Source organism: Lingula anatina, chromosome 6 (assembly GCF_051362555.1).
Source record: "Lingula anatina isolate TDL-2025a chromosome 6, LinAna3.0, whole genome shotgun sequence".
In the NCBI taxonomy this organism is placed as follows: Eukaryota; Metazoa; Brachiopoda; class Lingulata; order Lingulida; family Lingulidae; genus Lingula; species Lingula anatina.
The window spans coordinates 4,019,465-4,042,539 of NC_141772.1; the positions used below are offsets into that span (position 1 = coordinate 4,019,465).

A 23,075-nucleotide genomic window follows, 5' to 3' on the forward strand; every position below is an offset into this window, starting at 1 on the left:
GTACATTTTGTCTGGCCTTGTTTCATTGCAGTTTTATGTTATTTAACAAAATTAGTCGGCCAATTCTTGATTAAAAATATGTATAATTCTATGTCCAGTGCACTTTCAGTATTTTCACCTTATTCTGTACATTTGAGATTCATTTGCTTCTATCAGCATCAGACACACAAAGTAACATTTCTATAATGACAAATAAGTTGGAGAACCAGAGCAAAGTCTTTTTGTCTCATTTTGTGAAGTTATGGTAGTGTGCATTATGTGTGATTTTAGTGTAGTTGTTGGACTGGCGTGAGTGTGTGACTGTTACTATAACACTGTCTTTAGATTCAAATGCTGCCCATTCTTTTGATCTTTAATCATTATACAAGATAAAACCTTTTTGTGTGGCTATAAATGGTTTATTTTGAAAAGTCAAAGGAAGACAGTATTCAATCTGAGATATGTGCAATGATGTATCTGTATAACCATTGATCTTCTGGCAGTTGTGTAGTGATAGTTTTGCTGATTCTCAATTTGAAACTTTGATGGTAAATATAGTGCAAATTCCAATTTTCAATAAGTGCCATTCTCTGAATTGCCATTTGTCTGCTGCTGCCAAGCTTGTGGTCAAGTCTAGACTTTGGTCAAGTTTATACCTGTATCTTTCTATTTTCTTAGCAATCTTAAGTGATACTGTTCTAGAACTAGGTCCACCAATATTTTCAAGATAAAATGAGGTTAAATAACTGGTATGGCTTGTCCTAGGAATGTCACTATTTAACAAAGTAAAGTTGTTTTTTCAGAGAGCATCATTTTATGTAGATTCTGAGGATTCAAGAGAACCATCGAGGAAGGCTTCAAGAGCATCCCTAACTGAGAAAACCATTCAAAAGGTCCACATATTTTATATGATTTCATGAATGTGATCCTCATTATTAAGGCTCACCTAACAAACAAATCTTAAAGATATATGATGAGTTGAAAATCAAGTTTTGTATGTTTGAAATCCAAACAAAGCTTGTTGGGAATTATTACAGATTTCTTGGATTAAAATTTGGCTTGGCTGTGATTTTGATATCAAAAAGAAGAAAAAGGTTAATAAATTTTAAAAAAAAGTTGAGTTGTTAAAGAGATGGTCTGTATTTCAGTCAGTGGAATTCTATCTCAGTGAGTCTGAGGACAATAAGATGGAGGAATTAGATCAGGTGCAGTTGTCTCTCCTGTTCTTGAATTGATTTTTTTGCAAATTTTCAAAGAAAATGCTTGAATTCTCTTTGTCTTTACATGTGGAAATATGTCTATCTCTCTGTTGTGTGTTTTTGGTTATTTTGTGTGTCAGCAACATGGTATTTCTGACTGACTTTTGCTATGGATATTTTCTGTGTCCACAACTTAGTTTCTCTGTCTGACTTGTGTTTTTGGATATTTCCATGTCCACAAAAGATAGTGTGCCATGTCTCCTTTTCTTCTCTCTGCCCTCAAAAGGTAGTGTGAACTACAGTATTGGTTTTTTTCTCAAGGGTTTGTGATCCTTTTTTTCATGAAGATACATTTGTCTCAATGTCTGTGTATTTAACTCATAATTATTTTTGAAATTTTTAGATTACAGTCTATTAGTAAGTGTGTATGCATGTGCGTGTGTGTGTGTGTGTGTGAAAAAGTTTCATCTGCAGTGTGTACACAGGGCATAGGCCTGCATGCATCCTTGGCTTTTGTAACCTTTATTATGTGGTATTGTATGTGTAGCCAGCCACCAGGGATGAAGAAGAGTATGACAGTGAGTCTTCAGATGATGGTGATAATGATACAGAGTGTGGTGCACTGGGAGACTCCACACTGTTAAAATATGAACATCTCATCCAGCAGGTGATACATACAGTGCAGTGGGGCTGTTGTGTGTCATCTCTAGTGAAGTGTAGAGTACTTTTTGTCTTGTGGCTTTTGCATTTTCAGACTATTTTTGACTTAGTGTCTGCAGTGGGGCATAAGACTGATAAGAATGCTTTTTTTCCTTGTAACTGTCTTGGAATACAATTTTGACACTTATTTTTATTTTGTTTCATTCATTTTCTTTCTGTTAGACTACAAGGTGTGTGTGTGTGCGTGTACATGTGTGTGCATGTGTGTGTGTATGTGTTTCATTCTGTATTCTTTTGAAATGAACCAAATGATTTTACATTTAATTTTTCATCATAGGCAAGCTTAAAATTGCTTAAAATTTTGGTTGGTTGGTTGGTTGGTTGGTTGGTTGGTTGGTTGGAACTTTCACAAAGTATTGTTGGTGTGCCATATATACCTGTAATGATCTTGCGTCAAAAAATCACACTTCATGCTTTTCTCATTAGAAATCAATCCAAGAATCCGAGGGTGAAGATGAGGAAGAAGAAGAAGAAATGGGGGAGTTAAAACAGGAGAATAGTCCTAGCTCCCCCCATCACGCTACTTTCCTAATAGGGGTAACTTCCATATTAATCTTGGTGTGGCCTGCTTAGTCTGTTGTGTTTTACTGGACCAATATTTTTGTGCTTTAATGGAGTATCAGCACATTCATGGAGATACATTGCATTTAAGATGTTTTTCTGGTGGTATTTTTTAGAAAATAAGTTAACCATTACAGCTTTAACAGAATGAAATAGCTGTCATTTGTGTATTGTTTGCTGTATTTGATTCTCTGAAGGGAATGTTAGGAATGATATGGTTACAGTATACAAAAGCTGTGGGATATTGGTCATTTCTCTCTCTGTCTGGTGGATGAAAACAATTTATGTTGCTTAAATACTAGGCTATACATAGTCTGTCCTTTTATAAGAATTTATTATACAGATTTTCAGTTCTAGATAGATGTTTTCCAATTTATAGATTTGGCTTGCATCGACACCATGCTATTATATTTTCCATTCATTGTTTAGTACAGTGTATTTACAAGCTTTCTTACATGCAATGTGTGCATCTTTTAAACTCTTTTTTATGCAGGTTCAGCAGTAAGGAAAATTGCATCTGTCTAATGTTTTTTTCCCTGTCTTTTGCTTTCAGCATTATAATATTTTATAATTATACTTATAGTTTGATAGAGATAAGGCATGCCACAGTGTTTATATCTGAATGAAATCAATACTTCATTCTTAAACAAGTGTGTTGTCCACTATTGCAGATTAAGCACTTATTAAATAGTCAGATAAATAGCATAAAAACAAAAGTATTTATCACCAACAATGGTGTCCTGTATGTTGTAGACTGATGAAGACGAGGAACAAAGTGAAGCGGATTTGCAACAGAAAGGGTCCGAGTCTCCAAAAAGTAAAGATTCGAGGTCCATAACTGCCAGTTTCACTGGACCACCACCTGTAAGAATATGTGCTATAAACTTAGTCTGTTCACACTCATACTAAAATCTGTTCTGGTTCATGTTCAGATGACATCACCAGCAGACCAAAATGATTTTACAGTAATTTCAATGATTCATCCCAGCAAAAGGGAATAATAAAATTAAAACTAAATTCAACAGATCCCTGTGTATAGGTTGGTCCACTATAAGCTCCCAGTGGACTCTGCTATATATCCAGCTAGTTAAGTAGATCATCTAGTGATGTCATCTAAACATATACCTGCACAGGTTTAAGTCCATGCCTCAGCAGACCTGTAGAGAGCTGTGTGGTCTTTCTGTTTTGTTGTCTGGAGCTTTCACCTAATTGTATCTCTAGTTGTGGTAGGTAGAAGGGAAGACTTCGATTGATGTCCAGCTCGTGGGCTCTAAATTTTTCATTGTGTTCAGTACTAATAGATCCAGGATATCATGTAAGATATAAGTTTGTTTCCACCCTTGCCCAATTTAGGGCAGAACTGGATTTCTAAAAATGCTGCTGTGGGTCTCAGTTTGTGACTTTTTTCTTTCCTATATGATAACATAAAGTGTTGTGAAAATGTGATATAGGTCAGTCCTAGTTGATGTGGTGTTAGACTTAGGATATTGTTTTCTAATCTTCTAAAATAGCTATTCTTTTGTATTTCTCTTAATCGGTGATATTCTGACACACGATTTGGTGTAGTTTCCGTATCACAAGCATTACATCTCTATTGCTTTTATCTGGATTATCTTGAAGCCTTTTGTCCACTCTTGACCTTCCTTACCACTTACTTCCCAATGAGACTATTGTTCTACATAGATTGATCCAAAGAGGAGGTGTGTTAGTCTGTTATACTGTTATACTGATTGCATTCAGTGAGAGTCCCTGCAGAGTTGGGTCAATATGTGTAGATCGATAGTTTAAGTGGGAATGTGTCTAATTAAACACAGTAGAATGGTGTTTCTTACCACATGTGCTCTTTTAATCCAGACTATGTAATTTGTTGATGATTCAGCTGAGTTCCTGGTAGGGATAGCAATTGATGATAATGTTGACCATTATATCAAGGTTTATGTTTAGTTCCTTAAAGAATTGTATCGATTTAACATAAATGTCATGAGTGTGGTTTATTATTTTCAATTATTGGCAGAATAAAAGAATGAGGTCTCCTTTCAATCTATGGTTTCGTTGTTTAAGTAAGCCTTTGTCTCACTGGTTAATGTAATATGTGGTAAGTACTGGATTTATGACCAGAGTTAGTGTAGTCCACTGTCAGCTTGTCAAAACAATATTGACACCGTATATTGGCGTAGAATGATATCTCTGCATTAACATCCTTGTGTTTTAAGAGCACCACAGGTTCAGCAGAGGCAGAGGCCAGCAATGTCCCAGGGGGGGACCAAGCCACTCAGGATACACAGGACCCATCGGAGCAGGTTAGGAATTCAATGAGTGCTCTCGGCTTGTCTCAGTTTGGTTGTCTTTGTCTGATCTCTTTTAAAATAAATTTTCACTTTTGTAACAACCCTTGGATGTGGTGATCTTGTCTTTTTTTTTTTCAGATTTATTTGTTGGAGTGGCATAAAAACTTTGTTTTCTTTCAGTTATCTATTTTTCCTTCCACAAGTTTTTTTTACATGACACCAAGCTAACTTTTTGTTATTTCAGTCAATAACAAGTGTGGCACTTCTTATCTTTATAGTGATACTGTGTTCTATTTAGTAATCATATTTATCAATGAGCTAGTGTGAAGTCACTTGTGGAAAGTGATATGCATACTGTGAAGCTAGTTTAAGGCTTTGTGTGAACACAGAGCTCTCCAAACAGATGTATAATTATGTAGATATTTGTGTGCCTTTTTTCTATGATCCCTACAACTTAATACTATTAGTTTGTCTTTGTTCTTTATAAAATTAAAAAAAAACTTTTCCTGGGGCACACTGACAAAGCAACAACAGTATCAACTGAGGTGCGTAGGGTTTTCCTCTCATATCTGTTTGTATACACTGTTTATCACAGTGTAGTGATTGCTAAGAGTATGTCAGTTGCTTGAAGTATATACCTAATAGTGCACTGTTGTTTATAACCCTTGCTGCATCAAATGAAGGAGGAGGATAGCAATGGTGATGAGGAGGAAAGCAAGGTAGAACAACAAACACATACAGTAATAGCTAAATGTTCTCTCTCTCTCTCTCTCTCTCTCTCTCTCTCTCTCTCTCTCTCTCTCTCTCTCTCTCTCTCTCTCTCTCTCTCTCTCTCTCTCTTTGGCTCTTCAGACAAAATGTTTAACCACAGAGGGTCTACAGTGAGTTCCCACTGAGCCCTAACTGGTTGGTTGCTTGTTTGGTGATGTCACTTACCTAAGCCAGTTCTGGTTTAAGTCTAATAAGACCTCATTACAGGTACTTGAAATGCTTTGATATTTTTTACAGCTGAACTAATCATCTGATTATGCATTTTTCAGACTAAGTTATTTTTCTTTCAATGACTTGTCTCTTTATTTTGAATTATCTATTATTTGTCAATATTTGCTGTATTTTGATCTCTTCAGCTTTTAAGTTAAGCATGAAGGTTTTTTTTTTTTTTTTTGCTATCTTGTTTAGAATTTTCTGCTTAAAATTTAAGCTTTTCTTGCAATTTTTACTAACTCAGTCAAGTGAGTGGGACAGTGATGTGGAGGATGCAGTTTTGCCAAAAGATCCGGGTCAAAGGTCATCACAGGGTACACCTGCCATAAGTAACTCACCTCAGTCACCATCACAACAGTCACCATCACAACGGTCGCCATCACAACAGGTGAGTCAGCTTCAGCTACTAACAATTTGTGTGACTACAATGTTTTTATATTTCAAAACACTCTTTATTAGACTCGTGAGGAAATTGCAAATGAGTTTAAGGAGTTTTAATAAGATTTTGTTTGTTTTGGACAATTACAGAATATTTGACAAATCTTAAATGTTTTATGTTTTATTTGGCAAATAGATTTTTAAAAAAAGGACTGTTACAGTTGCCAAAATGTATATACTCACTGTCTGTTTGGTAGCTTATTATTTAATATGGCTGTGTCCCCGTGTGCATTATATTTTCTCCACATATTGAATGTTGAGCACTTTCATCAGGAAGAGAACAGTGAGTGGGATAGTGAAGCCAGCAGCATGGAGAGGCGCAATGTCACCCCTCTACAGGCAGAAATGTTAGAGGCAGAGAGATCCTCGCCACAGGTTCATGCCCTCATCACCCATCACAAACAGTCCTGGTTTTGAAAACACCCTGAGTTTCATAATCCCAACCAATAAATCTCCTGTACTCTGTATATGGTTAAGTATGCTGGGTTAAAGGGGAGTAGATGGTAGATCTGTGAAACTCAGGGTGTATTAGGACAGGGCTGATGTGTAACATTAACCTCATACCCCAGATTGCTTTCTGTTGATTGCCAGTCGTAGCCTACAGTGTATTGTGTGTGATCACCATAATGTGTGGCTGCTAGTACAACAGAGTTGTTTTCTGGCTAATAGGGCACCTTTTTCAATTGTTAATATAATTGCAATAGATTGCAGTATATGTTGATACCACTAAAAGTTCTCCCTCCCCCCACCTGCTCACACACCTCTTACCTAGCATATGAAAAAATGCTGCTAATTTGCAGTCGATTAGTGCTATAAAACTGACCTTTAAGGTCTGCTTTGTACAGAATGTGGATCTAGACCTGCTAGATTATTTCATAATCTACTTAAAGATTTCTCCTTTTCAGATGATAAAAATGTGTATTGCCATGTTTTTTAGTATAATCTTTCATCTCATATACCACAGCATCACATAAATGAGATTGAGCAGCTAATCCAGTGACATCATTAATATAATAATAGTGTTCTGTTTGCCAAATGCTTCTCACCATGACTTGCTGTGAATTCTCTCCTATTAAATTCACTTTCTCTGTAGGTCCTACATGTGCTAGATGTCATTGATCGCAGTAGCAGCGTGTGCTAGTTCAACTATTATATTTATAGTATTATGTCAATATTTAGATTTTATACTAGATAATACTTGATAGTTATTAGTCTTGATGAACTTGACCTTTGCCTTCACAATTTGTGTGTGCCAAAATATGTTTTACTTATCAAGTATCATTTCTGAGCTTTGGCATAATTAGATGCATTCAGCTGCAACAAGATAATATAGAAACATTCCTAACAAACTGCCACTTACCTTAGAAATCAAGTTGGCATCCAAATTCAGTCACTCTTCGATCAGGGCCTTGCAGTTTCCGAAACAAACAGACACATGGCTTCTTCCTATTCTCTGACCACAGGGTGCACTAGTAGTATGATATAAAAATGTTGGAAAAACACAGTGTGATTTTGTATATTGTTTAGTCGGGCCCTGAAATCAGAGGGTAACTTTTTCCTGCCATCACAAAATAAGCAGCAAATACAGCTTTTCTTGTTAAGTCTTTCAGTAGAAGTTATCAGAACTGCGTAATCCTGGTATTAAATTTGCATGTGCATTTATTGTATTGCCAAAGTTCAGTTTTAGTGTTGAGATGAAATGATGTCTCAAAGTAGTCATTGTGATTTTGCACTTCTGATTTATTTGTCAGTAGTCACTGACTTAGTTTTCTGTGATATTTCAAGTTATTGTTTTTTTAACTAACTTTGCTAAATTTTTAGAAGTTTTATTAACTATTATAATGTTTTTTGATTGGTTATTCAATTAGAAAATAGTCACTAAAATGAATTTATAGCACAAGGGACTGTTAGCAGTCTTTCATTTATCCTTATTTAAATGTTAATTTAATTAATGTTTTTGTTTATGGTTTACAACATTTAAAGTAGTGCATGCTTGAGTAGAAACTTTTGTTTGAAAGCATTATGCAGGTATGTCTCAGGGATTCCATCCCGAAGTGCAAAGTTTCTTTAAGGTTTGAAGAATTGCCATTACATCTGCACATACAGAGCATAGGTAAAGAAATGTAGGTGTTTTTTCATCCGTTTTAGAGGTACTTAATATTCTTTCAGACCAAGTCACAACAGCAACAGGAAGAGTCTGAAGAATCTGGATGGGACTCAGATGTAAGTGAAAGATCTATATTAAAAAAACACTAAATGAAGAATCACACTGATAAAGAAAGAATGAAATAAAGATTATTCTCTTAGACTAGATTTAAAGCAATGTTTCAGTCAAAGAATTGCCACAGTGGCAATTTTTTTTAGTTCCCATATCCATATCTTTATTATTGTCAATTTTTCTATATTTGTATAGTTTTAATTCATCATTGACTAATTTTCCCAAAGGAGAATGCTCTCCCATCAGACAGAGATGCCAAACCTGATTCAAGGCCCCAGAAACAGCAGCCCCCTGTCTCCTCCCCTACTGGCATGTATGGTACTGAGGAGGAGGAAGAGGAGGAGGAGGAGGAGGAGGAAGAAGAAGAGAGTGAGTGGGAGAGAGACAGACAGGTTGGTGGAAAGTTTACAAAGTCGTGTTCAGACAGGGTTTTAACTTGAACTGTAAGAAGGTTACATTTTAAAATCTGAGGTGCAATATTGTGATTTGCTGTCCCAAGTTAGATTTGACTTGCAAGAAATTGACCATTTCAGGGGCAGATCCAGAGATATTTTCTGACAGTCTTCCAAATGAACTTTGTAGATCCATTTTCCATTTTTGACCGTCTTCCAACAGAAAAAAAATGTTAAAAATTAGATACCCATCAAATTGAATATAAACTTGACAAATCTGACCGTCTTCCGGAGGACTGCTTCAATCTGTCCCTGCATTCATTAGTTGGGGATATAATTAACATAGACACTGTTTTGGTCTATATCCCTACATTTTGCAAATCAATTGGATTTCTGTTCATTTGTGTGTGATATTTTTACTTTTAATGCAGCCAAATGATGAGGAGGAGAAGGTAATATTGTTTAGTTATCATTGTGAAATTGAACTGGTATTATTGTTCTGAGAATTTGCATTTATAATTTCATCCCTTTTTTTTCACCCCTAGACTTAGTAAGTTGAGTAATCAAGCAATAGTTCAAGAAAGAAAGAGAGAGAGAGAGAGAGAAGGCAAGAGTATGGTGGGAGAGAGAGAGACAGAGAGATATGGAGAGTGCATTCATAACATTTTATTTTTTTTTTTGCCACAGAGACAGAAGGCAGAGGCTGACCGGGTGCTGAAATGGGAGCAAGAAGAAAGGGAAAGAGAAGAGAAACAGAGGAGACTAGCAGAGGAAGAACTTAGGGTGAGCACTCAATTTTGTAAATTTCAGGAGTGTGCTAATTGAAATAAAAGTTGTCCTTTGTCCCCCTTCTTCATTATTATTTGTTTTAACTTCAGCGTATCAAGGTTACTGTTAATGCCATAGATGTTATGTAATCACAATGGTAAAAACAATTTTCAGTCAAACATGGGTGCTTCAAGAGAACAGATTACCATGATGCATATTTGGCATTTGAAACACAAACCTTTTTTTCATTTCTAGAAAGAGAAGGAGCAGCAGGAACAAAGGAAGAGAGAAGAGGAAGAAAGGAGAAAGAAGGAAGAATTGGTGGGTGTTGTTTGTAATTTTTCATAGTACAACTATAAAATTTTGATTCAGATCCAAGTTTTTTTCAAGATATTTCTGGTCAGTTCTATGTACAACTCTTAGAATAATGTAATTTCTACTTAAATGTTAATACAATTAAAGATTTAGAATCTTTAATTTTCATCTTAAAGGAAAAACAGGAGAAAGCAAGATTGGAAAAAGAGAAGCGTGAGGAAGAAGAAAGAAAAAGGAAAGAAGAAGAGACCAGACTTAGAAAAGAAAAAGAGGAAAGAGAACAACAAGAAAAGATAAGACAAGAAAATGAAAAACTTGAACGTGAAAAGAAAGCAAGAGAGCTAAAGGAGAGATTGGAGAGGGAGCGAAAAGAACGAGAGGATAACTTGAGAGAAAAGATACAAAAGGAACGCCAACAGAGAGAGGAACAGGAAAGACAGGAGAGAGAGCGCCAAGAGAAAGAGAGAGCAGAAAGAGTGAAGAGAGAGCAGGAAAGAATGGAAGCAGAACTATCAAGACGCAAGGAGGAAGAGCGAAAGCAGTGGGAAAAGCAGGAGAGAGAAAGAGCGGAAAGATTGAAAAAAGAACAGGAAAGACTTGAAGCTGAACGCCGGCAGAGAGAGGAGGAAGAGCGGCTGGAGGAAGAGCGACAGGAGCGGGAACAGCAGGAGCTACTGGAGAGGGTCCGCAGAGAGCTGGAGGACAGGGAGGAGCAGGAGAGACTTGAGAGAGAACAACAGCTCAGGTCAGTCAAAGTCTTAGAATAAGCCATGTTTGAATGTGGTTTGCAGTCAGTCACTAAGGTAGTATCTTCACAGCAGCAGGACTAATTTCTGAATTATTTTGGCCTCTTGATATTCACCTTATATTCACCTTCTTCAGGGAATGAGGCCACACATGTAGCACCATTCTCTGAAGAAGTTGACCAGGTAGACACCAAAATAATAAAGTGAAAGTAAAACTGATTTTAGCTTGTGTATTGAAAAAAAAAAAAACTACTGTAGTTAGTGACCGAGTGCAGAATATGGCTGATGAAATCCTTTACAAATGCACTGCACTTTCTTTACATTTTTTATGAGTTGTTTTGTTCCATCCATGAAAGGATATAAAGTCCAGATTGTGATATAGGAAAGTGTCTGGATATGGCTGACATTTATGGTGTTCTCTTTTATCACTGCATTTTTAAAAAATTTTAGAACAGTTTTACGTGAATTTTTAAGATTATAGCTGGTAATAGCTGGCGTTTATGGTGTTCTCTGTTATCACTGCATTTTCTTTTTTTAATTTTACAACAGTGGGATATTTGCCGTGAATTTTAAGCTTCTTTTACTGCCCACTTATCATATTTATACTGTATTTACAGTGTTTGGTGAAATTTTAGCCTCATCCCCTCCAAAAAATTTTTTAAAATAATAACAAAAAATAAAAATAATGACAACTTCCCTGGCAGAGGGATTATAACAATACCATGTAAAATTTTTTCAACATCTACTGTTTCAATTTATATGTGACACAGCGTGAGAGAGATTATAATAAGAATTTGTAAAGACCTGTATTTGACTTCCAGTATATCTGCATGAATGCAGTCTGAGGTCAAGTTCCTTTTGAGGCAATTTTTCACCTTGTAAAAAGGTTTTAGGATCAAGTTTTTTTTAAATTATTTTTAATTAAACTTATATTTTCATTGCTTATATGTCACTTGCAAATCAAGCTTTTTTGCTTGTGAAGTCAATGATATTTTTTTAACTAATGGGAGATTTATTATGGCATTAATAGGATTATCAGATGTTTACATTATGAAACACTCAAAGATTTATAGCATTAGCTTTGAGTCATATAGCACGTAACACTTGCAAAAATCAATTACAATGACGCTAAGTAAATTTCCTGAAAATTTACCCTGACATGTATGAGCTGTGCTTTGCAGGAAACCGTACCGGTGTTGTTTTGCTATATTGTTAAGAATAAGGTCATTTTAGTTACATTTGTTTTTATCGATTGAAAATTCCTGGCTCTGTGAGTATGTAAGCGTGGTGTGGATGTATTGACCCGCCGGGTGTGAATGACAATAGAGAGTATTGTGTGCATTAATTCATAGACTGTGGACGTACACACAAGGTAACGCTGCTGTGCACAAAGGCAAGCTGCTCCACAAACTGTACAGCTGTATTGTGTGTGTCTGCTGAATTACTGGACTGAACCGGTGCTTACTTAGCCTACTTCAACCTAATTATAATAGTTCTGCTTTTGTGTTGTTACCACATAGAGCATAGTACAGATCTGGAGGCAGCTCACGGCGTCATCACCTGGTAAGTCGTTATCGTCGCATTCAGGGAGTATGCACAGGTAGCTAGGGAAAAGTAGGGAAATATGCATGTTTTATGAGGGGAGGTCTATTTTTAATCAGGTTGCTAGTCAGTGGAAAGGAGGCTAATCCCACGAGTCAACATTTTATTTGCAGCACAATTGACAAGGTGCACAGCAGCATGCACTGTGTTTAATGGGATCAGTTGAAAGGCAGGTTCTCTGAGGTTGACAGTTATTACCTTAATCAGTGGGTCCTGAAAAGGACAGATGGTCAAACTACCAGTGGTGGTGGTATATGGAGGGACATTTTAATTTGATGTATAATTATTCTGAAAGGATTTGTGTTATGTTTTCTTGACTGTACAAAGGACAGATGTTGAAACTGGTGATGGTGAATGGAGGGAAAACTCTGATTTAAAAATAGTAATAACTCACAGGATGACTCGGATGTGGTTTTGGAGATGGGAACATGAACAGGTAATTGGGCAACATGATTTAATAATAAGGTATACTAATTTTATTATTGTGCATAAAGAAAAGGTGGATTTAGATTTATGCTGTTGGAAATAGAAGACTTAGGCTTCGTTCACATGCAATGTCTATTTTCTAAATTCTATTTTCTATTTTCGGTATGTCTTATGATCACGGTCTGTGCACTGAATATCCCGCCGCGTAATTACTGGCAGCGCGAGCCAGTTACTTATAGTAACTTATAGTTACTGGCTCGCGCTGCCAGTAATTACGCCGCGGGATATTCAGTGCACAGACCGTGATCATAAGACATACCGAAAATAGAAAATAGAATTTAGAAAATAGACATTGCATGTGAACGAAGCCTTACATACTAGATGTATCTTAAAGGAATGGTATAATATTACTTGAGTTTCATAGTCTGTTTAGAACTTACCTCTGTGATTAACAAACTTGTGACATGCCAAAACTGAAGGAAAATATGTGTCGGACACAGGGTAAATTTTCCAACATCATTTTGTGTGGATAAATTCCACTAAAATTGAATTTTGTTCAGATACTGATTTCTGATTAAGATATTGGAGACAAATGCTGGTACAGTTCTTTAATAAAGCAGTCCATTAATGGTGCAGAAAATGATGTATTTCACATAAGGAAATACAGTATTCTCCATAGCTCAGCCGGAGACATTTATATTGTAATAACTGTAACAATATAGTGTCTCTGTAGGCTATAGAATTCAAAGCGTCTTGACCTCAGTTGAAATGTAATATGAAAACCAGATTTTTTCTAGTGATTGCAACAAAACATTCATTCCATAGGAGATTATCACTCATTTTACATGCTTTTGATTTTTAGACAGCTTGCTTCTTTGGTGTCTGTCTTATATGTGGTAGGGTGAGTTGCAAAGAAAAATGGCTTTCAGTTTTTGCTAAAACATATTTCTTCTCAATAAAGATTTATTTTTTCAATTAAAAAAAAAATTTTTTTGGAGGGGGGAAGGGGTGTTCACCAAAAGTGATAAGATTGTAAAAGAAAGCACATATCAGTTTGAAAAGAAAGTGGATCCAGAAGGGGGTGCAGGCCTGTGACAAGCAAGGGGAGAAGGAGGCATTTTTCTGAAAAAGTTGGACTTTTTACCTCAAATACTTCATGCATGTGTTCATAGAACCTAGATCAAATTTTGATTCAGAAGAGATATTTTCCTGATGAAAAGGGTGGTTTGGTCATCCCACTTGGAAATGAATATTTAGGTGAAGGTCTAACCATGGAGTCTGTCCTTATCTGGTCACTGGTATTATGTAGATCAAAGCAGTTGGTTCAATTATGCAATAGCCAGCATTCTATATTTATTTGTTTCTTTATTTATTTGTTTTGTCAGTTGGTTTGGGGGTAATATTGAATAGTGGCATGTGATTGATAGGGGGAACTTGAGTTATTAAGGTTGAATAATTAGAGTGCATTACAAAGAAATAAAGAAAAGTGACTACTTTGAACTGTGCATTGGAATATATTGGCTTTGATTGTTTTAACCAATTAAATTGATTTTGTTTAATATTTTATTTCAGTGACCATGGCCAGGTTTATTTGATTCATTGCATTGCTAATTTGTTTAGATATATCTTACTTATTTGAAATCATTAAAATAATTTTACTGTATGGTTTTGACTCACAACGCATAAAACATATAAAAACATATCTGTTGTTTTGATTATAATTAAATGATATTTTATTTTTGTTCTATAGAGCTGAGACCCCCAAACTGTCATCAGATATTACAGACTCAGACCAGGACAGATCGCAAAGGTTGAAAGAGAGGCGAGAAAAAGCGGATCGCGAACTGGAGGAGGCGAGACGGAAGCAGCACTCTGTGACAGGCGTCACTTCCCACGGTGCCACCCTCAGTGACGATGACAACTCTAGTCTGGATGACAGCGAACTGTTAGCTTCGCCCCGTGGAAATGGGAAAGTGTAAGTATAAGTTCAACTGTAGATAAGTTCACAGCCAGATTAAAGTGTTGAGATGCAACAATCAGGTACATGTATTAGCTGAGAACTCTGAGCTGTGATGTGATGTTATAGACAGTAAACAGTGTATTTACTGTCATAGATAGTATGTTATTGTTTGTGATGTTATTTTGTGATCTCACAGAAGTACACAGTGCATTTAAGTGTTAGAAAGTGTACAGTACATTCTGAAGGCATAGGCAGTATATACATTGCATTGTGATGACATAGAAAGTTACCTGTGCATTGTGATTTGAATTAGAGTATAGGGTCTATTGTGATGTCATAGACGGTGCACAGTGCACTGTGACATCATAGACAATATACATTGCATTGTGATGTCATAGACAGTGCATTGTGATGTCATAGACAGTGCACAGTGCATTGTGACATCATAGACAATATACAATGCATTGTGATGACATAGACAGTACACAGTGCATTGTGATGTCATAGACAGTACACAGAGATTTATTATATCCTTGACGATGTATTGTGATGTCATAGTATGATCACAATGCATTATGGTCTCAGGTTGATGTCACAAAATTAATGAATGGTTACAAAATTAAAATGGAATGAAAAAGTATATGTTGGTGAGTTTGATTAATTTGATAAAATCAAATGATTTTTTAATTTTGTATGATAATGGAAAATGCCTCTGCTGTACTTCAAGGCATAGGTACTATAACATGTGGGGATGTAGGATTATAGTAATTCAACATAGTTTTTATAAGTCAATGGTCGTCATTTAAGGCAAAATGTGGAGATATATACTCTGAAAAAGACTTAATCCAGTTAGATTAATAAATAACAAGATAGTATATTCTGCAGAGCTCTTATTACTTTTATTCATAGTTTTAAAAGGTAAGATTTATTTTTTCTCTATATTCTGACATAATTACAATACTATTTTACAGAAATGGCTTTGTCTCGGCTACCAGACCAGTAGGAGTCAATTCTACAAAACCTTTTAACATGAATGAGGATGAGGACGATGGTTTGTCATACTCCAGTACTGACAACAGTGAGGTGATGAACGGCACGTACAGCATGTCTCCCTATCTCAAGGAATCACTGCTCAATACCTCCAATCTCAATGGTAAGATGATGAGGTTTGAAGATCTGTTACATTAAATGTGGTTTTAGCACCAAATATAACATTTATTTTATTTTGTTTCTAGTCTAAGTTATTTTATTTTCATGAATTTTAAAGAGTTGATTTTTATGTATTTATTTTCATTTATCATATTTTTGTTACTATTTATTTTATTGATTATTATTTATGTAATTTTATTTATTATATTTATTTATTTATTTAATATTATTTATGTAATATATGTGAACCTGACTTGCATTGGCTGCCAGACCATCTGAAGTGCAGAAAGTAAACACAAAGCATAGATTTTACCATAAATCATATTGATGTATATATTATGAATATTATATTAATTTTGTTATGTATATTATATCTAATTCAGACTCCAACCTGACCAGACTGCAGGAGCAGCTCCGTGAACAGAGCAGGAGGCTGGACAAGGAACACGGGATCAGGATGAGACTAGAGAACAAGAAGAAGGCATGGGAGAAGGAAAAAGCTGAACTTAACAAGTATGTGTTACCTGTTTCTCGTTTCTGTATTGAGAAATGATCTTAACTGGAGCCTTATTGAAGACTTATTGATAGTAATTTTATATTTTTAATGTCTGGTAACATATTATATGACTTATTATTTCCCAGGCGTATATCAGAGCTGTCTCAGGCCAAGTCTTCCCTGGAACAGATCAAATTGGAGTTGGAGGCCAGGCTCAGGACCAATGAGTGAGTCTATATAGGAGTTCATATGAGACAGACCTCTATCTTCACACTCCATATAACTTCACTGGATCTTATGTTACCAGTAGTTATGCTGAAAGAAAGTTTCATTTTGTGTAAATATGATATCTTTTGCTTGATGACAGTTTTGTGTTACCCTCTCTGCTGACTTTGAGACGTAACCGAAGGAAACAAGACTTTTTCTAATTATAATAACTACCTGTTTAATCTTTTCTTATTTGACTGTGAGTAATTTTTGCAATAAGATAATTTTGTATAAATTTTATGGTTGTTTTCACTTCAGATATGGTTTGAATGAAGAAGTAGAAAAGAGGAAAAATGCTGAGGTCCTTTTTAATAAGATCAAAGAACAGCTTGCAAGGAAGGACAGCCAGTACACAAAGTAAGACACTGGTAATTGTTTAATAAACAACATTAATTTTGAAGATAGTGTACAGGATTTGGTGACTCATTTCCAAGATAGGTGAACATACTTCATAGATTTATATCAGATATATTGTTTTAAATAATAAAACTATGAAGGAGATAACCCACTTTTGTGGCACAAGTTAATACAGAGGGTGGAAGTTATTTACTTATTTTTATTTTCAATTTTAAATATTAAATTAAGAGAATATGTATAACTTGGTCGCTATGGCCTTGTCATCTCTTGATTGCAGAGAAATAGAAGCCAAGCAGAAGGTAGAACTCTCCATGAGGAACCTGCAGATGGAAAACAGGATTGCTAGTTCTAATATCAAACAGGTAACTTTATAATTAAAATAGTAGTAAAAATAATAATGATGATGATGACAATAATAAAGAGCCAAATGAGCTGCAGTGTCATTTAAAGCAATAGAGAAAAAGGAGAACGAGAAAGAAAAAAGATGGTACATTCAGAATGTACAAATATGAAATATAATTATATATCTATGCATTTCTACCCAAAATCTGGAGAGGAGCAAAATGGGCTGTTGTGATGAAGTGGGCCAGGAGCTGAAGCATGAGAAAATAAGGAGAATGAGAGAGAGAGAAAAATATATATTTTAGAATTTATGAAGATATTTCATTGCATATTTCAGCTTGAAGAAGAGCGGGATGAGCTGCAGCGACAGTTGAAGCAGGAGAAGAACGCCCGTGCTATGGCAGAACAGTTAAGTGAGGAACAGAGTAGGCTACAGCAGGCCATGCAGGAGGAGACATCCAAGTCCACTACACAGAAGGTAATAATATTTTTAACGGAATTTAAAAACCTTAATATGGATGAAGCATGAAATTGGAAAACATTTTGGTGGCCTCTCTAGAGAGATAAAATGTTTTTAGTTTTTTTACGTCTTTTTTCTTAATTTAATTCCCCTAATTTTTAGGCTTGAAACCTGATTTTCTGTCAAAATAGTTCAATCCTGTTTCTGTGTTTAAAATACATGGCATGAACTATTAATGGCTAAAAAAAACTTGTTAGTTTAGTGTAACACTATTACTTTGACCACAAAAACAACTTAATTTTTGTCCCTTAATTTTCTGTGATTTTCTATTGCATGTTGCTTCTACTGTCTTGTCCTACATTTAATTTATTATTTTTTCCAGTACATAGAGGTATGCTGGACTGTACGTGTGCTTGCACTGCTTTTTCCTTTGTAATTAAGTTTTAAAAATTTAATCTTAAAATTTATTACAAACAATGCTAACTGCTTTACATGCCTTTATAAAAGGACAACTAAAGCACTGGAAGTTTTTGAAGAGCACTGTTACTAATTGTTAAAAACAATTGACACATTTATCACACACTGTCCCTGCACCACTGACTGTGTATGTGGAATGCCTTATGTCATGTTTTTGTACCTAACACTTCAAACCAAGTGAAAACTGCTTGCATAGAACATGCCATTTCATAGAATGCTGCCTTGTATGTGTGCATGTATGTGCTCTAAATTTACAGCATATAGATTTTTAAATATGATATATGTATGTGTATTGTAAAAGCAAACATACTAATTCTCTCTTACTCTCTGTGTCTCTTTCCTTTGCCTTGTTGCTTGCTTGGCCACCATGTAGGAGCAAGAGCTGGTATGTAGATTGTGATGTGCTAGTATAACCCCTTTGTTTTTGCAAAATAATTATTGCATTGCCAGTGTTGTGTATTTCATTTTATTCATGATAGCTTTGTGTGTTTATTAGCTGTATGTTATTCAGATTGTTGAAGTTTTCTCTTGATCATTTGTGAATTATTTATTTTATGTGGAGCATAAATTATTTTGATTTTCATCATTAATTTTTTTTACAGCTCCCTTAATTTATTTATTGTTATCTTTAAAATTGAAGTGTTTTCCTTTCATTTTCATTTGGTTTGGTTATTCGTTAGTGTGAATAATTAATCTGAAATACAGATTCTTCATTAGATTTTGAATTACTGTTTCAAATTTGTAGATTATCAGGATTTTTTTCTATTTTAAAAGCTTAGGTTGTGAGCAAATTTAATTTTCATTTGATTGTTAATTACCTTCGACATTGGAATATTATATTCACAAAACATAAGAGCCAATTAAAGAGCCAAAGTAAATATGTGTAAACTTTCTCAATCTGGAAATTTTCCTGTCTTCTTTTGAAGGCGGAGGTTGTGAGCAAGTTTGAGACAGCAGACGAGGGCAGACGGCAGGCACTGGAGAATATCGAGAAGCTGAAGACAGAGCTGTACAGAGTCACCCTGGAGCTGGACATGCTGAAGAAGAAGTACCGAGATGAGCAAACTCTTCTCACCACAGAGAATGAGGAACTCCAGCAGAAAGTGGATGAAGCAAAAAATGAAGTGGTGTGTTTGTTTGTGGTTATTTTGTTTCATGCTGTATAAAATGAACCTCAGCAATAATAATAATAATAATAATAATAATAATGATGAGACAAAAAGGTAGGCAGGGAATAATTTTATACATGCAGGACTTTTATCATCAAGATCAAGATCTATTTCAGAAACTAAATGAAGAAGCACTGACCCATGCCTCTATGCAATACAATGTACAGATAGGCCATTGCAAGGCTGAAATGTCACTTTTGTCTTCCAACTTAGAGAAGGAGAAGTCCAGCAGAGAAAAACTGGAGACAGAGGTGTGTGTGCGTGCATGCACATGAATATATAAATAATATATTTTAATTCAGATCTTATGTCTTATCAAAATAGTTTCACGTACGTAGATGTGTGAGCAGGATGAGTTTTGAAGAAATATGTTATGATTGGTTTTGTTAGTATTAAATTAGTTATACTACAGTATGCATGTGTTAAAGGTGGCCTCACTATACTTTCATCACATTTAATTACTTTTTGTCAGTCTGTTAAAAACAACATTACACTACATTACTCTCCATGAAAGGGGGGGATGCTAAGATGGCTATTAGTATATTTATTATATAAAAAATATGTCGTCTTTCAGCTGGAGTCCATGAAGAGCCTGTTGACTGCTGCCAACTTGGAGCTAGAGAAAACAAGACTGGCCAGGAATGAACTGGAAAAGTTAGTAAACTACTTGATACTGGTAAAAAAAGTTTTATTGAAAGAGAAAAGTAATATTTGGGTTTTTTTAAGCAACTTATTGTAAGTGGTTATTTAATGTGTTTGATGTTAAATGATTCATTTTTTTACTCAGGTCATATCAGAAAGACAAGGAAGACTGGGACAAGACAATAGAAAAGAAAGAAGCAGAAGTACAGAGTTTTAAAGAATCAAATCAAGTAAGATACATTGTTAAGCATGAGCCATATTTTAAAGATTACTTTTCACACTTGAATTTTAAAGACCTGTCCTTCTACTACAGCTAAGCACTGTTTGTGAAACATTCTATTATGAAGAGAAAAAATGAGTTTGAAATTTAGTTAGCAGTAATGGCAAATATACAATGAAAGTTGCACATGAATGTCTGCTTTCAGAGTCTTTCACAACGCTATGGTGCTGCAGAAGCCAAATACACTGCCATTGAAAGTGAAGTAAGTTTTTCTAGCTGACAAACTTCACACACCTTTTCTCAACAAATGATTTATTTTTTTAGTCACAATTTAATAAATATACAAAGTACTCACTTTGTAACAATATTTTTAAATTTATTGAGGTAGTAATATGTAAAGGAAGAAGAAAAATACAAGGAAATGGCCCATAGTTGCTGCAGAAATCAGTTTTACATTATTTTGGTTCCAATTTCAGCTCAGAGCTGCCAATACCTCTCTGCTGGAGAGGAGCAATCAAATTGCCAGCCTCCAGAGAGATCTGGACCAGAAGAAGACAGCCTATGAGCACCTGGACCAGCAGATCAGGAAGGAGAAGGAGCTTAATGCCAAAGTACAGGCCAAACTGGAGGCTGCCCAGGAGAGGTAAGCTGAGGGAGATCATTGGGTTCTTCTTCTTCTTCTTCTTCTTCTTCTTCTTATTATTATTGATGCATGAAATTGTGCTCTTTGTCTTCACTCAGGATTGTAGTGTATAATGTCTGTACTTTGTACAGCTTTTGTGTATTTGATGGGTACAGTAACAGCTGACTTGCTGTGTGTGATAAAAAGAATCATTATGAAGAAAATAGTCATGTCAATAGAATACATGATTTTATCCTTCTACTAGAGTATGTGTCACACCCAGTCTAAGACAAAAATGGAATGGTAGCAATACCAGTGCAAAGAATGTTATGTTCATCGTCTTTCAAAAACATTAGAAACGTGATAATAACAGGGAATCATTGTCATTCAGTGTTTCCTTATTTTAGAGAGATCAATCTACAAGACAGAAGGCAATTTTAATTAGTAATACTTAAGGAAATTGCCCAGCAGCCAGGAACAATTATTAGTGTAATACTAGTTTATTTTCCATTGTATTCCAGGGTGACTGGCCTGCAACATGAGATGCAGACATTAAGGCAACAGTTTGATGATGCCAGGAGCAAGGACTCCATTAAAGAAAGAGCAGCCCTGGATACACAGGACAAGTTCTCCTTCATGTTGTCTTCTCTCAGGAATGACCATGATAAGGTAACACAGGGGGCTAACCCTGAAGGAAAGACTGGTCTAAGGGCCACAAAAGTATTTTCAAAGCCTCAATTGCACTATATTTTTTAAACTTTTCTTCAATAAAGGTGGGAGATTGGTGGGTTTGAGAAAGAGCGAGAGAGAGAAAGGATGAGAGCTGTATAAAATAAAACAAGCATGCTGAACAAAATTGGCATTATTATAATTTTACATATTATTAAGTAGTTATTGTAGCTTTCATTTTCATTTAAGATGGGAAGTACATACAATTGTCATCTCATCTCATCTCATCTCAGAGTTTCAAGTTTTTTCCTGCTTTTTACCAGTTGTCTTTATTTCCTCTCCAGTCAAGAGGTGCCCTTGAGGAGAAGAACAGTTCCCTCAATGAAACAGTCAGCCGTCTGCGGGAAGAGGTAAGAGCCTCGGACAGTCGCAGGATTCTGCTGGAGCAGGAAATGAGGCACTTGCAGCAGGAAATGACCGAGACATCCAAGAAATTGACCACCACTGAGGCCAACTTAGAGGTCACTGTGAAGGTGAGAGATTTAAAGCAGAGAGAAAGGGAATGTCTTGTTTACTGTGATAGGCACAGTATTGAAGAGACTGGTGGTCAGAGGCAGTCTGTGCCAAAAACTTAATAAGCCAACTGAGCCTGCAGGCCACCTAGGTCTAAGAATCTTTTGACTTTAAGCCCAAGCAGTGGCCAATAATTAAACAAATTGACAGAATTTTACTGGCCAGCTACAGTTTTACCAACATTTGGCATGAGGCCATTGTTGATGTTGAGGACTGGTGTAAACTGTGCAGAAAGTTGACCATACTTTTGCAATTTTTATACGGAGTTTTCAGAATTCATCCTTTTTGCTATTATTTGTTCTTCTGTGTCAGAGAAAAAAAATAAGTGGGATTTTATACATTTTAAGTATTGTACAAACCTCAGTAATATATGTTTTTTATCTTAAATATTTGATGAATGAAATAAAAAACAATCTTGCTGTAAATTTTCCTCTAGATCAAGGAGCATGCTGAAGCAGAGAAAACTCGCCTGGGTTTGGAGATTGAAAAGCTGCGTCACCGCCTTGAGAGCAGCCAGGAGAAAGAGGCTGAGTCTAAAGCAAAGATTTCAGAGCTGACAGACAGGCTGGAACAAGTAGAGCAGAGTTCCATGCTGACCACCCAGCAGCTGGCTAACACTTCTGCCAATGCTGAGGCTGTCAATAGAACAAAGGTAAGATTTCTGATGAATTAAGGAAGTAGGTAAAATCCGTCCCCCCAAAATGTTGTATTCACATATGATTGTCTGACATACAATAAATTTAGTATTGTTATCAGTGTCATTAAAGTACTGTGTCATTTTCTGTATGTTTCATCAGCCAGTCCAGTGAAGTGTTTAATTGGGATAATAGTTAAAGTATGTAATAAGTAATTTATAATTTTCTGAAATAAGGTACATGACTGTAAAATATCCATAGAGAATTGTCAACTGCATGAGCTTATTAAATATAAAGCAAGCAAACTATTAATGGCAGTGCTTTAACTCTCAGCTCATCTCTCACACTGGACACAGATATCAGGTATGGGGACATGGGGTTCAATTATCATGGGTTGAGAG

General features: G+C 35.6%; 1 protein-coding gene across 7 annotated transcripts in view; it reads left to right on the forward strand.

Annotated features, from left to right (window-relative positions):
- LOC106162359 (uncharacterized) overlaps window positions 1–23,075 on the forward strand; it is a 44,556-nt gene that overhangs the window by 12,739 nt on the left and 8,742 nt on the right. Inside the window, exons 15-44 of one of the 7 annotated variants that reach the window (XM_087014751.1) lie at window positions 2,325–2,435; window positions 3,213–3,323; window positions 4,673–4,759; window positions 5,431–5,466; window positions 5,976–6,119; window positions 6,443–6,544; window positions 8,339–8,392; window positions 8,615–8,779; window positions 9,211–9,231; window positions 9,467–9,562; window positions 9,803–9,868; window positions 10,039–10,607; window positions 14,387–14,611; window positions 15,568–15,749; window positions 16,129–16,258; window positions 16,388–16,468; window positions 16,767–16,865; window positions 17,143–17,227; window positions 17,545–17,685; window positions 18,518–18,529; window positions 19,071–19,271; window positions 19,430–19,564; window positions 19,888–19,967; window positions 20,101–20,185; window positions 20,381–20,437; window positions 20,652–20,818; window positions 21,319–21,466; window positions 21,811–21,999; window positions 22,476–22,691; window positions 23,008–23,037. In XM_087014751.1, coding sequence (XP_086870877.1) covers window positions 2,325–2,435; window positions 3,213–3,323; window positions 4,673–4,759; window positions 5,431–5,466; window positions 5,976–6,119; window positions 6,443–6,544; window positions 8,339–8,392; window positions 8,615–8,779; window positions 9,211–9,231; window positions 9,467–9,562; window positions 9,803–9,868; window positions 10,039–10,607; window positions 14,387–14,611; window positions 15,568–15,749; window positions 16,129–16,258; window positions 16,388–16,468; window positions 16,767–16,865; window positions 17,143–17,227; window positions 17,545–17,685; window positions 18,518–18,529; window positions 19,071–19,271; window positions 19,430–19,564; window positions 19,888–19,967; window positions 20,101–20,185; window positions 20,381–20,437; window positions 20,652–20,818; window positions 21,319–21,466; window positions 21,811–21,999; window positions 22,476–22,691; window positions 23,008–23,037 — 3,825 coding nt within the window. The remainder of the gene's footprint in view (window positions 1–2,324; window positions 2,436–3,212; window positions 3,324–4,672; window positions 4,760–5,430; window positions 5,467–5,975; window positions 6,120–6,442; window positions 6,545–8,338; window positions 8,393–8,614; window positions 8,780–9,210; window positions 9,232–9,466; window positions 9,563–9,802; window positions 9,869–10,038; window positions 10,608–14,386; window positions 14,612–15,567; window positions 15,750–16,128; window positions 16,259–16,387; window positions 16,469–16,766; window positions 16,866–17,142; window positions 17,228–17,544; window positions 17,686–18,517; window positions 18,530–19,070; window positions 19,272–19,429; window positions 19,565–19,887; window positions 19,968–20,100; window positions 20,186–20,380; window positions 20,438–20,651; window positions 20,819–21,318; window positions 21,467–21,810; window positions 22,000–22,475; window positions 22,692–23,007; window positions 23,038–23,075) is intronic. The other 6 variants (XM_087014752.1, XM_087014753.1, XM_087014754.1 and 3 more) reach the window with 6 other exon arrangements.